The sequence below is a fragment of the Trichosurus vulpecula genome, chromosome 1 (assembly GCF_011100635.1).
Source record: "Trichosurus vulpecula isolate mTriVul1 chromosome 1, mTriVul1.pri, whole genome shotgun sequence".
Classification (NCBI taxonomy): domain Eukaryota; kingdom Metazoa; phylum Chordata; class Mammalia; order Diprotodontia; family Phalangeridae; genus Trichosurus; species Trichosurus vulpecula.
The window spans coordinates 163,253,289-163,268,175 of record NC_050573.1 but is presented as its reverse complement, the minus strand read 5'-3'; the positions used below and the strand labels follow the sequence as shown (position 1 = coordinate 163,268,175).

Sequence of the window (14,887 nt, the reverse complement as noted above, 5' to 3'; positions counted from 1 at the left end):
TTTCCTTTAGGACATTTAGCTCCACAACCTTTATCCAATCTCCAAATTTCATTGAAATCTGTCAAAATGTTATATTTTTGAGTAAGCCACAAATTAAACTTAAAATGTATCTTTGTGTCTTTCAGTAGCGTGCCAAATCTGAACAAAATCAGTTATCCCCATTGAAAGCAGACATATGGGAAATGCTGAGCGGAGAAGAAGTTAAAACAAAGAGCTCACCTTCTGGGTCAATAACAGCATATTCAGCAAATTGTTTCTTTGACTTTGATTCACAGTCTTGTCTATGGCCGTAAGACTGGATATATGGGTTAAATTCAGTTGAAAATATCCCTTGTGAAATTTTATGTTATACTTTTTGAGACCAACATTCAGTATCATTATGAATGACATGTGAATTGGCAAAAATAGGTATTTTTAAAAATTTTACAACATCATTTGGTGCCACCATTTACTAACTGCATGAACCTAACTAAATCACTTAATTTTTCTGAGCCTTAATTTTTTTAATCTGTAAAATGGAGGTACCATCTACCTCAGGAGAAGGTTGTGAGGAAAGCCCTTGTAAGTTGTTAAGAACAATAGAAACTGCAATTATGGGCTACACAACCCCTGGCAAGTCATTGAACCTTTCAATGCCCCAGCTCTCTAAGTCTATAAATTATAGAGCAGTTTCCAGTCTGCATAGGGTGTTTTCTCCCTGGGAGGCCAATGAAATCATAGCTCCTGCCCAATTCCCTCCCTTTCCTTCAAATAAATAATATTTTAATATCTGGAAATACAATAATAGATCAAGTTCAGTACTTGTGTAGCAATCTAAATAAAGTGGATCCTTGATCCAATCACATAGTTACTTACATCTATATACAACCCATATTTGTATAGTATTTTATGTTTCCAAAACACTTACCTGGATTACCTCATTAATCGCTGCATTAAGCTATAATGTAGGTGATGGCAAGTGTATTATCATCTCCATTTTCCAGATTAGGAAAGTAGAAGAAATTGAAAGAAAGCTCTTCTATTCTACTGTCATCACCATCAAGGTCTTAGGAAATTAAAGTTTTCTTGGTAGTACTTACTCATTTTGACAGGAATGAATCTAGTACTGAGTATTTTATGTATCTTTCCCAAGAATAATCTAGTTCAAATATCTACATCCAAATTAATCCCAGCCCTGCTTCTGTTGTCTTGAAAGTCAATCATTAGATCCAAGACTCTTCAATAGTAATATCCTGGACTAAGTCACTTTAATATCTGTTTACCTCGATTTCTTCATCTGTTAAAATGGAGATAATATAATACCTATTCCCTAGGGATATTGTGAGGATTAAATGAGATAACTATAAAGGGCTTAGCTCAGTGCCTGGCCCATAATAAGTTTTATATAGATGTTAGCTATCATTACTTTATTGTAGTGATTTTCTCCGATTTTAAGAAGGAAAAAGGTCTTCTGATAAATGTTTGGAAAATCTTGCATCTTGTACACCCAGACAGTTTGGTGGCATGTAACTCTGAACCTAACAACTACCTGGGTTTCTAAATGTAGATAGAAGTTCAGGTTGTACCTTAGCCCGAAATGGTCTTCTTACCAGAAAACTAGCAATATGCCTAGCAGTCAAGAACAAAAGCCAAACTTTGCAACTTACTGCTTGCATGATCTTGGGAAAGTTTTTTGATCACTTAGGGCAGTTATCATTAACCTTTTTTGTGTTGTGCACCCCTTTGATCAACATATAGCCTGGTATAAAGCCTAGGAACCCGTTCTCAGGTGTTTTTAAATGCATAAAATAAAACACATAGGACTACGAAGGAAATCAATGATACTGAAACATGGTTATGAAATTTTTTTAAAAGTTTGCAAACTCCAGGTTAAGAACCCCTGTTTTAGGGTCTCAGTTTCTTTCTCTGTAATAGGAATGACTCGAAATATATGACTTATGAAATTCAGTCCATCTCTTACCCCTATGATCTTGTTTGTCTTTGAACTATTTTAAATGAAAGAAAGCATTACGTGTCTTGTGACCCAAAGTAAGTAGTTTCTACCATGTGTTAGTAACCCATGATAGAGCATTTTAAATAGATCCTACAGAGAGTGTTTTTGTAGGTTATTTTTCTTGGCTCTAACTCTCCATTGTGTGCAAAGGCCTCTTACAAAATTGAAAATAAAAACCTTTCCTTACGGATTTTGTCATTTTCCATTAGTCAAACATTGATTTCCCCCCCTTGTGTATCTAATGGAGGTTGAAATTAGCATTCTTTTCTGTTTGTTCTTGTTTATTCCTTATTTGTACACTCTCATCATCATTCTTCAAGCTGTCAGCGAGCTTTGGGGATATATTTGGTGAGTTAACCATTGCTCTGGAGCCAGCCGAAGGAACACATTGGATAGTTTCTACCTCAGTGTTGACTTGTTATGCCACATTGCCTATTGTTGAGTAAATATGGCCCTAAAATAAGATTTCAAAGTCTTGCCCCTCCTGACTTCATATGAAAGTTCTCTTACCTGCTATTGGGTTCAGAGAGACTAGAATACCATTAACAGGTGCTCTTTACCTTTTGGCAAATGCTTCACGTACCAAGTAGAATGATCATATCTCAAGTAAGATTATTTGGATAATAAAATAAAATAAAAATTAACAAAAATAGATCACTCCATGATCTAAGGCAGGTGTGGGCAAACTATAGCCAGGGGGCCAAATTCTGCCCTTGGGCCAAATCCTGATTGCAATCTGTTTTTGTATAGTGAGCTAAGAAAATAGTTATCCCTGGTATCCCCTTGATCAGGAAAACCTCTGTAGGATTTTTTGTCCCTCCCTTCATATCAGAGAAGAAGTCTGATTTTTTTTCTTTTTCTTTTGTGGGGTGTTTATAATACCTTACTGTAAAATTTGGGTTAAGCATTTGGTCATGGACTGTGTGTCGTCTGCTGGCCTTCATATGTTTTCTGTTTCATAACCCCCACCTCCAAAAAAATTCTCATTTAATTTCTTATGCTGACCTGTGATAGATTGAAATCACAATGGGAAAGTCACAATGTGGAAGGGATAACTGTAGTTTTTACATTTTAAATAAAGTTTTATTGTACAGGCAAACAAAAATAGGCGGGGCCAGATTTGGACCTCAGGCTATAGCTTGTCAACCATTAGCCCAATGTGTGGCAATTTTACTACCATTTTCTACTTACTATTTTGTCTCCTCCTTTTAAAAATTCCAGTCTGGGCTGTATTATCAGCATGTCAATCAGGTATATGATATCACAGACGATGTCAATTACTAGCCAGTATCTCATGTTGTTTGGCGTTTGATAGGGAAAAGCTAGGCGCATTGGAATAAACCAGCAGTTCCAGTTATAAGCAATAGTGACTAACAAGAGCCACAAGACATAGGAGACATCTAGGAAAAAACAAAACAAAATGAATAACATAACTGGCATAAAATAAACCTTATTATTATCTTTTTTTTTGGTTTGGAATAAGAGGGGATTTCCATCCCAGGAATATAAGTCAAGATATTATAAATATAAATTAGCTTTTTTAGCTCAATTCTTCATGTATACTTTATATATACATGCTGTAATATATATATATATTCTATACAGATGTATATGCAAATATAATATAGAGAGCTTTTTTTTTTATAAAAGACTTCACAAAATAGCTTTATTTCCCATTCAAATGTGGGAGAGCATCCCTTCTATTTCCTACTACCTCCTCTAAAGTGACTATTTAGCATGGCAAGACCAAGGAAAATCCAGGAGTGGGCCATGGAGAAGTCATTAATTGACATAACTGCATTCATTTCCATGTTTGATGGCTAGATTGCAGGACAGCTCTGAGCAGGTGGCAAAGGTATGGACTATCTGAAGGGGAGGGGACCAATATGGGCAGTCCATTAGTGCTCCTTATGTCTCCTCAGCTTATTGACTTCCCCTTATCAGCTTGAAGAAAAAAATAGTGGTTCAGGAATCACTGGAAATATTAATCCAATAAAGAAGTGGCAAAATGAAGGGAAAGAGTGATAGATTTGTGGCCAGAAGATTTGAGTTTAAGTCTTGGTACTATTACTATTACTTACTACCTGTGTGACCTTGGGTAAGTAACTTTTTGTCTCTGAGTCTTAATTCCTTAGCTGTCAAATAAGGAGACTAAATAATCTTTAAGAGGGCTTTTCTAATTTTTTTTTGAGAAAGAGAGAAAGCTTAACTAATGATTTATTTGGTTAGGGGAATTCCCATATAGCAACTCCTTTACTATAATCTTAAGAGAGTTGCTTGGGGGTATTATGTATTTAAGTGACTTTCCCACAGTCACTCAGCTCCTATGTCAGAGTCTGAACTTGAATCCAGATCCTTTTGACTGCAAGGCACACTCTCTATTCATTATATCACACTCCCCTATAATGAGATCATAGGATCATCCATTTAAAGCTGAAAGATTTCTTATCACCCAGTTAGTCCAATCCTTTCATTTTACAGAGGAGAAAACTTGGTGAATCTTCTATTTGAAATAATTAAGGTGATTTCACCTAGATTACCTCTTGCAAGCCATTATCAGTGCAAAATAAGTTCTCTCTAGAGTCCCTGAGTAGGATAAACAGTCCTTTGCTTTATATGAAGTTTAAATGTTGTTGTTCGTCCTTTGTTTTTGAAGAGCACCAATGAGGTCAAGAAGAAAGGAAGAAAGGAGCAGCATTGCCCCACCGGAACTGGCCAGTTGGGTCCCCAGTGGGGCAGCTACTACCCCTTACAGATTGTTTTTTGCCCTTCGTTCTTGAAGAGGACCAATGACTTCAGGGAGGTTATGTCTCGACTTGCAAGTGAATTGGAATTAAGTGAGGCAGGGCAGCCTCACTCTCTCCTCCAGAGCCATCTGAGTCCAGTGGCAAGACATAAATCAGGATGACTGGAGATGGCCCTGGATGCAGTGGGAGACCTTGGCCTTTTTATACTAAGGTCTATCCCAGGTCTCAGTTTGCCTGAGGTAACACCCATTCTGTGACTAAGGCTAGGCAAGAAATGAGGCAAAAAATGGCCTCTTTTACCTACTCAATAACAAAAATCAATCTGGGAAGGGAAGACCTTCAGGGGTTTCTGGCCAGAGCAGAAACAATTGCTATTTACACTCACTCTGAGCCATCAAACCCAAACAATGACCAACAGAGGATTGTGCTGGGACTTATGGTTGACCAATCAGTGAGAGCCTGAGTGATTTGGGATTAAGGCATAGTCAAGTAGCTTCATTTGAATCCAAATGGACTTTATCAAAGTCTAGTTTATGGAGCTTTATTTAAAAAAAAATTTATATTCCCTTGGGCAGAGCACTCACATGATTCCTGGCTTTAAGGAGGAAGGGAAGAAGGGAGGGAAGGAGAGAGGGAGAAAGGGAAAGAAGGAAGGAAAAAGGGAAGGAAGGAGAGAAAGAAGGAAAAAAGGGAGGAAGAAAGGAAGTTTAAATGTTGCTTCCTAGAAAAAGGTAAACTCTTGGGTTAGGACAGGTCAAAAACAAAAAAGTCCTCCGTGGATCATGCTGTGTCTTGGCCTCTTGATGAGGAATTTCCGGATTTCCTCCCAAGCCACAGCTGTTATTATCTCCCCCCAAAATTATACTATTTATCTTTTGTATAGGTTTCAAATATATTTATATGTGAGCAAATTGTTTCCCTTGATAGTCCATACGCATTTATTAAGCACCTACTATGTGCTGAGACTAGAGGTACAAAGAAAAGCGAAAGACAGCCCTCGCTCTTGAGGACCTCACAGTCTAATAATTGTTAAACCTGAAAATTTGGTTGAAGGAAACAACAGAGCTAGGTGATAGAAAAATCCATGTTGTTTATTATTTTCCCTTAAAGCATAGCGGAGCTAGCTTACTTGTACGTACAAGGAGTCAGAGTATAAACTCTGGCTGCCTGAACAAAGCAATGAGAAAACTTATATACGTTATTTTAGCAGAGCTAGCAAGCCTGTATGACCTCATTTTTATGACCCCCATGTATGTTTAACCATGATACAACAAGAGGATTTTCCTTAATGGAATAGATTGTAAATACAACAAATTAGATAGTTGACAAAGTGTCAATTGGAATTACAACCCAGGATCTCTGTGTTTAATTTGCCATTAACATTCCACAACATAGTATATGCCCATAAAATATTAAGATAAGGAAAAGTCACATAATTCAAGATAGTGTCTGGGGTCAAGGTTTTCACCCTCAATGGCCATGGACAGAGCAAGGAATGCTCCATCTGGATTTGTTGACATAAGATAGAGATATCTCTGAGCTTACTCAGAGAACAAAGAGACTGTTAGGATCAGGCTTTTCTTCTGGTTAAGTAGTTCAGGCCCTGAGTCTTACTGAAATTACAAAAATGATATAAAATTGTATATTTTCCACATGATAGTATGTAACTCTGTGAAGGCAAAGGCTTTCATTTTTGTCTTTGCAATCCCAGTGCCTAATGCAGTACCTGGCGCCTTCATTGTGGACGCCACTTGTTTACCTGTTTGTGAATCTATACTGGTTGGCAATTTCATCTTCTTCAGATACTCCTTCAATGGGACCTTCTTGAATCTGCAACATAGCATGTCACAGTAGGGTTCCTCTTCTCCTTGAGCCTCATCTTCTTTGGGGTGGGGAGGAGGACCTGCAGGGGCAGCTTAATATGCCATGAAAGAAGAAAAACCTTTCTTAAGGGTTAGATGTGATTAATCTCTCCCCTCTCCAATCCTTCTCATCACTGTGAAATTCATATTCCTAAAGCACAGATCTAGCAGTGACACTCCTTACCCACCATCACCAGTCTCTCCTTATTGGCTCTAGGGTAAAATACAAACTTCTCAGTAGGGCATTCGAAGTCTTTCACTATCTGGCTTCCATCTACCTTCCTAGCATTCTTGCTTTCTTTTAAATTTTTTAAAAATTTATTTAATATTTAACTTATGGAATCAAACAAGCATTTCTATAACATAGTATAATAAAAAAAAGATGATTGCATTTGGAACTATAAATCTATTATGTACAACATGCTATTCCTTTGAAATATATAATAGTTATCAAAATTTTCTTTTTTTCCTTTTTTTCTTCCTTCCCTTTCCATCCCCCTAGATATGGTTTCCATTAGATACAATATGTATTTGTATGTATAGTCATTCAATACATACTTCTATTTATCAGTTCTTTCTCTGGATGCAGAAAGCACCTGTGCTTTGTAGTTAGTTTGGGCATTTATAATAGTTACTCAAAGCTGTTCACACTTCTTCACACATCCTCTCTTCCAGTCAAACTGTTCTGTTAACTGTTTCCTGTATATGATATTCCAACTTCCACCTCTCTACTTTTGAAATTAAGTGTTCACTCTTTTTGGGAATGTGGTTCCTCCTCACTGAGACAGTGTAGAATCTTCAGCTTCCTTCAAAGAACAGTTCAAGGGCTGCCTTTACACAAGGCATTTCTTTTTTGTTTTATTTTTATTTTTTTTCTTTTTGGAGATGGGAAGGCAGGGCAATTGGGGTTAAGTGACTTGCCCAAGGTCACACAGCTAGTAAGTGTGTCAAGTGTCTGAGGCTGGATTTGAACTCAGGTCCTCCTGACTTTAGGGCCGGTGCTCTACTCACTGCACCACATAGCTGCCCCAGCACAAGGCATTTCTTGATCTCCTAGATTGGCACTATCTCTATTTTGAATTAATTTATATTACTTTGCAAATCTTTTATTTCCTTGTATTCCTGTTCCCTGCCCCTCCCCCCCAGTGGAATATAATCCCTTAAGGGCTTTTGTTTTTGTCTTTGTATAATCAAATATTTGTTGAATAGAATGGAATTGAGCATGTATTGCTTATGATTATAAGAATTCAAGTCTACAAATATTTATTGAGGACATACTACATGCCTGGTACTATGCCAAGAACTGAGGGTGGAGGTAGGTGGAAAGGGTGGAGAATACTTAGAGGTAGAATGATTTCTACTCTTAGGGATCATAGATTCTAATTATGGCTTGTCTCTAATATATTTCTTAAAGTACATTTGGCCTAAATTTTCCTTTGTCATTCTACTTTGTTGAAAAATACTTACCAGCTTTGGGACTAACTTCAGGGGAAGACAATTCACCCTCTTGCAACTTTTTCTTATAGAGGGCTGTCCTTTGATGCATCCTTTTAGCAAAGTCCTGGAGCTGAGTTTCAACATATTTACTTGTGATGGGGTTCTGATGTGGCTTTTTTTCTGAACTAATTCAGCAAAAGAGAAAAGGCAGTTAGAGATGGGTTAGTGAAGGGGTACACCAAGGGAAAAACACACATTCTCTCCAATAGGCTGTATTTTCTTCAAATATTCCAGGTTCTTCTTAATTTGCCCTCACCATTATTGAAAAGACATGTTCTACAGACAAATTTGCCTCACTGTTGGAGTAGTACACATGTGCCACTAAGAAACTGACATCTTGAAGTGAACAACAATTAGGTTAGAACTACAGAATTTTAGAACTGAGAGGAATCTTAGATTTCACTATATCCAGACTCCTCCTTTTGCAGGCAAGGAAATTGAACCCTAGGGAGGATAAGTGACCTGTTATGTGGTACATGCCACATGTCTAGTTGGTGTATGACAGCTGGGATGAGAACCCAGGTCTTCTGACTGCCATGCAGTGTTCTTTTCCCTGCAATGCCCTGCATTCCTTGTGCTCCTGGGGTGGCAATGCCCCTGTGCAAATTGCCATCTAATTGTGTTGTGAATCTTATAAATTATAGCCAGTGTTTTTTCTTAGACTTTCCTTTGGAAAGAGGGATACATTAACAATGGGCTAATTTGTACAGAGTTTCTTCAAAAAGCATAATTCTGTAAAGATTATAAGCTTCATGATTAATTATCTCTGCGTCTCCCTCAGCACCTAGCATAGTGCTTTGAACATAGTAGATGCTTAATAAGAGTTGGATGAATGAGTGAATAAAAGATCTTTCTTTTCCTTCTTTCCTTCCTTCCTTCCTTCCATCCTTCCTTCCTTCCTTCCTTCCTTCCTTCCTTCCTTCCTTCCTTCCTTCCTTCCTTCCTTCCTTCCTCTCTCCATTTTTCTCTTCTTCTTTCTCTCTTTCTTTATCTCTCTGTCTTTCTTTCTTCATGACTTTACATTTGCTTTACTTTTACCTAATCTTACCTAAGGACTTGTATGGCCATTTACATTTTCTCCACATTAATCCATGATTTTCCCTTTTCTATCTCAAAGTTCAGGCCAGTTAAGGTTTTTCCCAGAACTCAACAACACCAATAACAACAAAACAGTTATTATATGTCTATTACTATGCTAGGTATGGGATGAGAAACTAAATCTAGTCATTACTTACTCTCTTGGAGCTTATAGTCTAGTAGTAGAATATTTCTCTGCTACCAATGGGACAGGAGAAGTGTAACAAAGAGTCAGTCAACCAGCATTTATTAAGCACCTATTAGCACTGTGATAAGCTTAGGTATACAAAAATAAAGGGAAAAGACAGTCCCTGCTCTCAATAAGCTCATAGTCTAATGGGGGAGACAACATGCAAAAAGTATGTACAAAATGAGATAAATAAGGATAAATTGTGGATTGTCTCAGGGGGAGGTAATATGATTAGGGAGGACTGGGAAAGGCTTCTTGCAGAAGATGGGACTTTAGCTAAGACCTCAAGGAAGCCAGGGAAGCTAGAAGGTAGAGATGAAGAGGGATGAGGGAGAGCCAGGGAAACATTCAGAGTAGGGAGATAGAGTGTCTTGAGCAAGGAATGGCAAAGCCAGTGCCATTGGGATCCCAGAGTATCATGAATGGATGCAAGAGGGGGTCAGGTTATGAAATAGAAGATTTTATATTTGATCTTATGGGTCACGGAGGGAGGGGGGTCAGAGATAGCTATAATACAATATATATATATATGTATATATATATATATATAAAGTATAATACAAAATAACATACAAAACAGAGGTTCTAGCAAATTGTTGTGTGAAGTCTGGATAGGTAAAGATCTACTAGGGAACTCAAGATCTAAAGCTCTTGATACTAAAGATACTAAAGATCTTGATAGGTAAAGTCTACTAGGGAACTCAAAGAAGACATTATGGACAAAGTGAAAGATGAGTTAGGCTTCAAAGGATGGTCATGAACTCAATAGGTGGAGACGAAGAGGAGGGCATGTCAAGCCTAGGGAGCAGCATGAATGAGAAAGTACAGATATATTCAGTGTATGGCAAGTGCCCAGTTAGTCATGGCCTTAGAGAGTACGGAAAGGAGAACAATGAGGTAAAAATGTTGTAAGGTGACCCTAGACTATGGAAGGACTTGAATGTGAGGCAAAAAAATGGGAACTTTCCTTGAATGGCAGTAAGAAACTATGGAAAAGTTTTGAGTAGAGGGATGACATGATCAGATCAATATGTAAAAGGGATAAGTTTGGCAGCTGGGTGAAGGATGAATTACAGGAGAAAGAGAGTAAAAAACAGGAAGCTATTGTGATAGTCTAGCAGGGTTTATATTAGGGTTGTGGCTGTCATTAAATACAGGCCATACCAAGGTTAGTCTTATCTCTTATTTTTTCTTTTGGACAGGATTACTAGGCTAGTAAATTAGGGGAATGTTGTAGATATAGTTTAATCAGCTAAGTGTTTGATGAATTTTTTTTCATCATAGTCTTGTGGAAGACTTAAATGAGGGTAAGTAGAGTACGGTTAGATGGATTTAGAATTTAGAGAATAAACGGAACTAATTGAGTAGTCATAAATGGGTCAATGTTAATTGCCATTGTTTCGAAGTGTTTTAGTGAAAGGGGTTGACTGAAAATAAAATTCCAATCAGCCTTAGAGAAGACTTTTGTCTATGAGGGGACACTTAAATGTGTGTGTGTGTGTGTGTGTGTGTGTGTGTGTGTGTGTGTGTGTGAGAGAGAGAGAGAGAGATGAGAGAGAGAGAGAGAGATGAAGAGAGAGAGAGAGAGAGAGAGAAAGAGAGAGGGGAGAGGGAGGGAAAGAGAATCTCTCCTTGTGCCCTGGCAGGGTCTCTTTTATTTATTTCCTATACTTTCAGTATATAGTAGACCAAAAAGCAAAAACCATTTTAAAAGACATAATCTTGTTAAAGTTTTGCTGTAAAAGCCAATCTTTGGAATGAAGGAGATCTTCAGGGGAATGTCCCATGGATATATGTTTGGACCTATGCAGTAGCATTTTAATCAATTACTTAGCAAAAGTCAAGGATAGTATATTTATCAAATCTGCAGGAGTCAAGATGGCCAATTAGGGGCAACCACCCAGCTGAATTCTCCCAACATTCCCCTTCAAACAATTTTAAAATAATTCTTCAAATCAAATTTTGGAGCAGTAGAGCCAACAAAAGGTTGGGGTGAGACAATATTCTGAGTTAAGAAAATGTAAGAGATTGGCTGGAGAAGTCTTTGATATGTGAGTGGAGACCTGTCTGGAGCCACTTCTGTCTGGAGTCTGTTTGGAGTCACTGTCTGGAGTCCAGAAGCTACTTTAGGAGCTCTCAGCACAGAGACAGGAAGAGTATCAGACAACTGGTCAGAAAGAGATTACAAGGGACCCTTTGCTGGTACCTGGGCCCAGCTAGCACTGATTGGCAACTCTATCGCCCATAAACAGTTTTGTGTTACAGGTCCAGGGAGGAGAGGAGTGCTGGTGATTGGTCACAAGGGAGTAGGTGCCATGGTCATAGTTCTAAGTGCTAGTGCTTGTGGTTTCAGGGCCACAAGCCAAAGGCCCTTCAAAGATGAGAATTCAGACCAGGAGAACAGTGATTGAACCTTTGTCAGGATCACATCACTTTAGAAGCACCAAAAACTTGCAGACCTCCAGAACTAGCTCTGAAAAAAGCAACAAGAAAAAGCCTGAAATTTGGGATACTGCCTCCCCAACTTCAGGTAAGCAAGGCTCAACTTTAACATAAAGTTCTAAGTAAAAAAAAGGCTGGAAATTGAGCAAACAACAACAACAAAAGAATTTGACCATATGAAGCTACTATAGTGGCAGGGAAGACCAAGACATAAACTCAGAAGACAACAATGTGGTGAAAACAGTTACAGAAAAAGGCTCAAAGAAAGACGTTAATTGGACCCAAACCTAACAAGAATTCCTAGAAGAGTTAAAGAAAGAAATAAGAGTGATAGAGGAAAAATTGGGAAAAGAAATGAGAGTGAAACAAGAAAATTATGAAAATAGAATTAACAGCTTGGTAAAAAAAAAAGGCACCAAAAATCCTGAAGAAAATAATACCTTAAAAACTAGAATTGGCCAAATGGTAAAAGAGGTACAAAAATCCACTGAAGACAACTCCATAAAAGGCAGAATTGGATCAATGGAAAAGGAGGTACAAAAATTTGTTGAAGAAAACAATTCCTTAAAAATTAGACTTGGGCATGTGGAAATTAATGACTTTATAAGACAGTAATAAATATTAAAACAAAGCCAAAAGAACAAAAACTAAAAGCAAATGTGAACTATCTCATTGGAAAAACACCTGACATGGAAAATAAATTAGGGACAGATAATTTAAGAATTATTGACTACCTGAAAGCCATTATCAAAGAAAGAGTCTAGACATCACCTTTCAAGAAATTATCAAGGAAAATTGCCCTGCTATTTTAGAACCAGAGGGTAAAATAGAAATGGAAAGAATTCACTGATCACCTCCTGAAAGAGATCCCCAAATGAAAACTCCCAAGAATATTATAACCAAATCCCAGAGCTCCCAGGTCAAAGAGAAAATAATTCAAGGAGTGAGAAATAAAAAAAATCAGTTATCATGGAGTCACAGTCAGGATCACACAAGATTCAGTAGCTTCCACATTAAGAGTGGAAGCTTGGAATATGACATTTCCGAAAGAAAAGCAGCTAGGATTATAACCAAGAATAACCTACCCAACCAAACTGAGTATAATCTTGTAGGGAAAAAAGTGGATATTTCATGACATAGAAGACTTTTAAACATTCCTGATGAAAAGACCAGAGCTGATAGAAAATTTGACATTTAAATACAAGACTCAAGAGAAGCATAAAAAAGTAAACATGAAAGAGTAATCATAAGGGGCTCAATAAAGTTAAACTGTTTATATTCCTATACAGAAAGATGATATATGCATGCATATATGTATGCATATATACATATATGTGTATATATGTGTATATATGTATATGTATGTGTATATGTGTATGTATATACATATATATATATACATATATGTATATATATATATCTCCTAAGAACTTTATCATTATTAGGGCAGTTAAAAGGAATTTACATAGCATGGGTGTGAGTTGATGATGTTGGAATGATCTCCAAGAAAAAGTGAAGGAATAAGAAAGAAGGATGCACTGGAAGAAGAAGGAAGGAAGAGGAAGAATGGGAGAAAATTTCTCATAAAAGAAGTACAGAAGAAAGAGCTTTTACAACGGAGGGGAAAATGTTGGGGACAATGCTTGAGCCTCACTCTTAATGGAACTGGTTCAAAGAGAAAAGAGTATATGTACACACTCAGCTATGTATAGAAATGGAACTTAGCCAATAGGGAAATAGGAAGAGAAGGGTATCCAAAAAAGGGGAGGAGGTGATAAAAAGGAGGGTAGATTACGAGAGGTGGCCGTTAGAAGCAAAATAGACTTTTGAGGAGAGACAGGATTAAAAGACAGGCGAAGAAAGAGAAAAAAAGGGATGAAGGGAAATAAAAAGTAATCACAATTGTGAATGGAATGAGTTTAGCCATAAAACAGAAGCAGATTGCAGAACGGATTAGAAACCAGAATCCAACACTATATTGTATACAAGAGACACACTTGAAATAGAAAGACAGTGGTTAAGATAAAGAGCTGGACCAGAATCTAATATCTTCAGCTGAAATAAAAAAGGTGGGGGTTGCAATGATGATCTCAGACAAAGCAAAATTAGACTTATTTAAAATAGATAATCAGGGAAACTACATTATGCTAAAAATGATAGACAATGAGGTAGTATTAAACATTTTTACAGCAAATTTATCTGGCAAAAACCTCATTTCACAGATTTATACTGTGTATAGAACTGAATCAAATTTATAAAAATAAGAGCCATTCCTTACTTGATAAATGGTCAAAGCATTATCAAGAGGCAGTTTTCAGAAGAAAAAAATCAATGCTATCTACAGTCATATGGAAAAGTGTTCTAAATCACTATTGATTACAGGGACATAAATTAAAACAACCCTGAGGCACCGCTTCATGCCTGTCAGAAATGACAAAAGCTGAGGAAGATGAAGGAAAAATGTGTACATTAATGAACTGGTGGTGGAATAGTGAACTGGTCTAACCAACTGTGCCTAAAGGACTATAAAACTGTACATACCTTTTGACCTAGCAATACCACTACTAGGTCTGTATCCCAAAGAGATAAAAAAAGAAAAAGGACTTATATGCACAAAAATATTTATAGCAGCACCTTCTGTGGTGGTCAAGAATTGGAAATTGAGGGGATGTTCATCAATTGGGGAATGACTGAACAAGTTGTGGCATATGATTATATTGTGTTACTATTGTGCTTTAAGAAATGACAAGGAAGGGGGTAGTTTCAAAAACAACATGACAAGCGAGTGCCATGTGAACTGATGCAAAGTGAAGTGAGCAGAACCAGGAAATCATGGTGCACAGTAACAGCAATGTTGTAATGATGATCAACTATGAAAGACTTGACGACTCTGATCAATACAATGATCTAAGACAATTCCAAAAGGAATCATGATGAAAAAATGCTATCTACCGCCAGAGAGAAAACTGGTGAACTCTGAGTGCAAACTGAAGTATTATTTTCTCACTTTATTTTTCTTGTTTTTTTTTTAGAAATATGGTTAATATGGAAATATGTTTTGCCTGATTTCAGATGTACA

The 14,887-nt window shown here is 37.2% G+C and overlaps 1 protein-coding gene across 1 annotated transcript in view; it reads right to left on the bottom strand.

Annotated features, from left to right (window-relative positions):
* Nucleotides 1–14,887, bottom strand: part of CNGB3 (cyclic nucleotide gated channel subunit beta 3) — a 195,573-nt gene that overhangs the window by 85,734 nt on the left and 94,952 nt on the right. The window contains exons 4-6 of the mRNA XM_036741745.1: nucleotides 8,070–8,224; nucleotides 6,500–6,655; nucleotides 3,185–3,393 (exon numbers count right to left, since the gene is read on the bottom strand). Coding sequence (XP_036597640.1) covers nucleotides 3,185–3,393; nucleotides 6,500–6,655; nucleotides 8,070–8,224 — 520 coding nt within the window. The remainder of the gene's footprint in view (nucleotides 1–3,184; nucleotides 3,394–6,499; nucleotides 6,656–8,069; nucleotides 8,225–14,887) is intronic.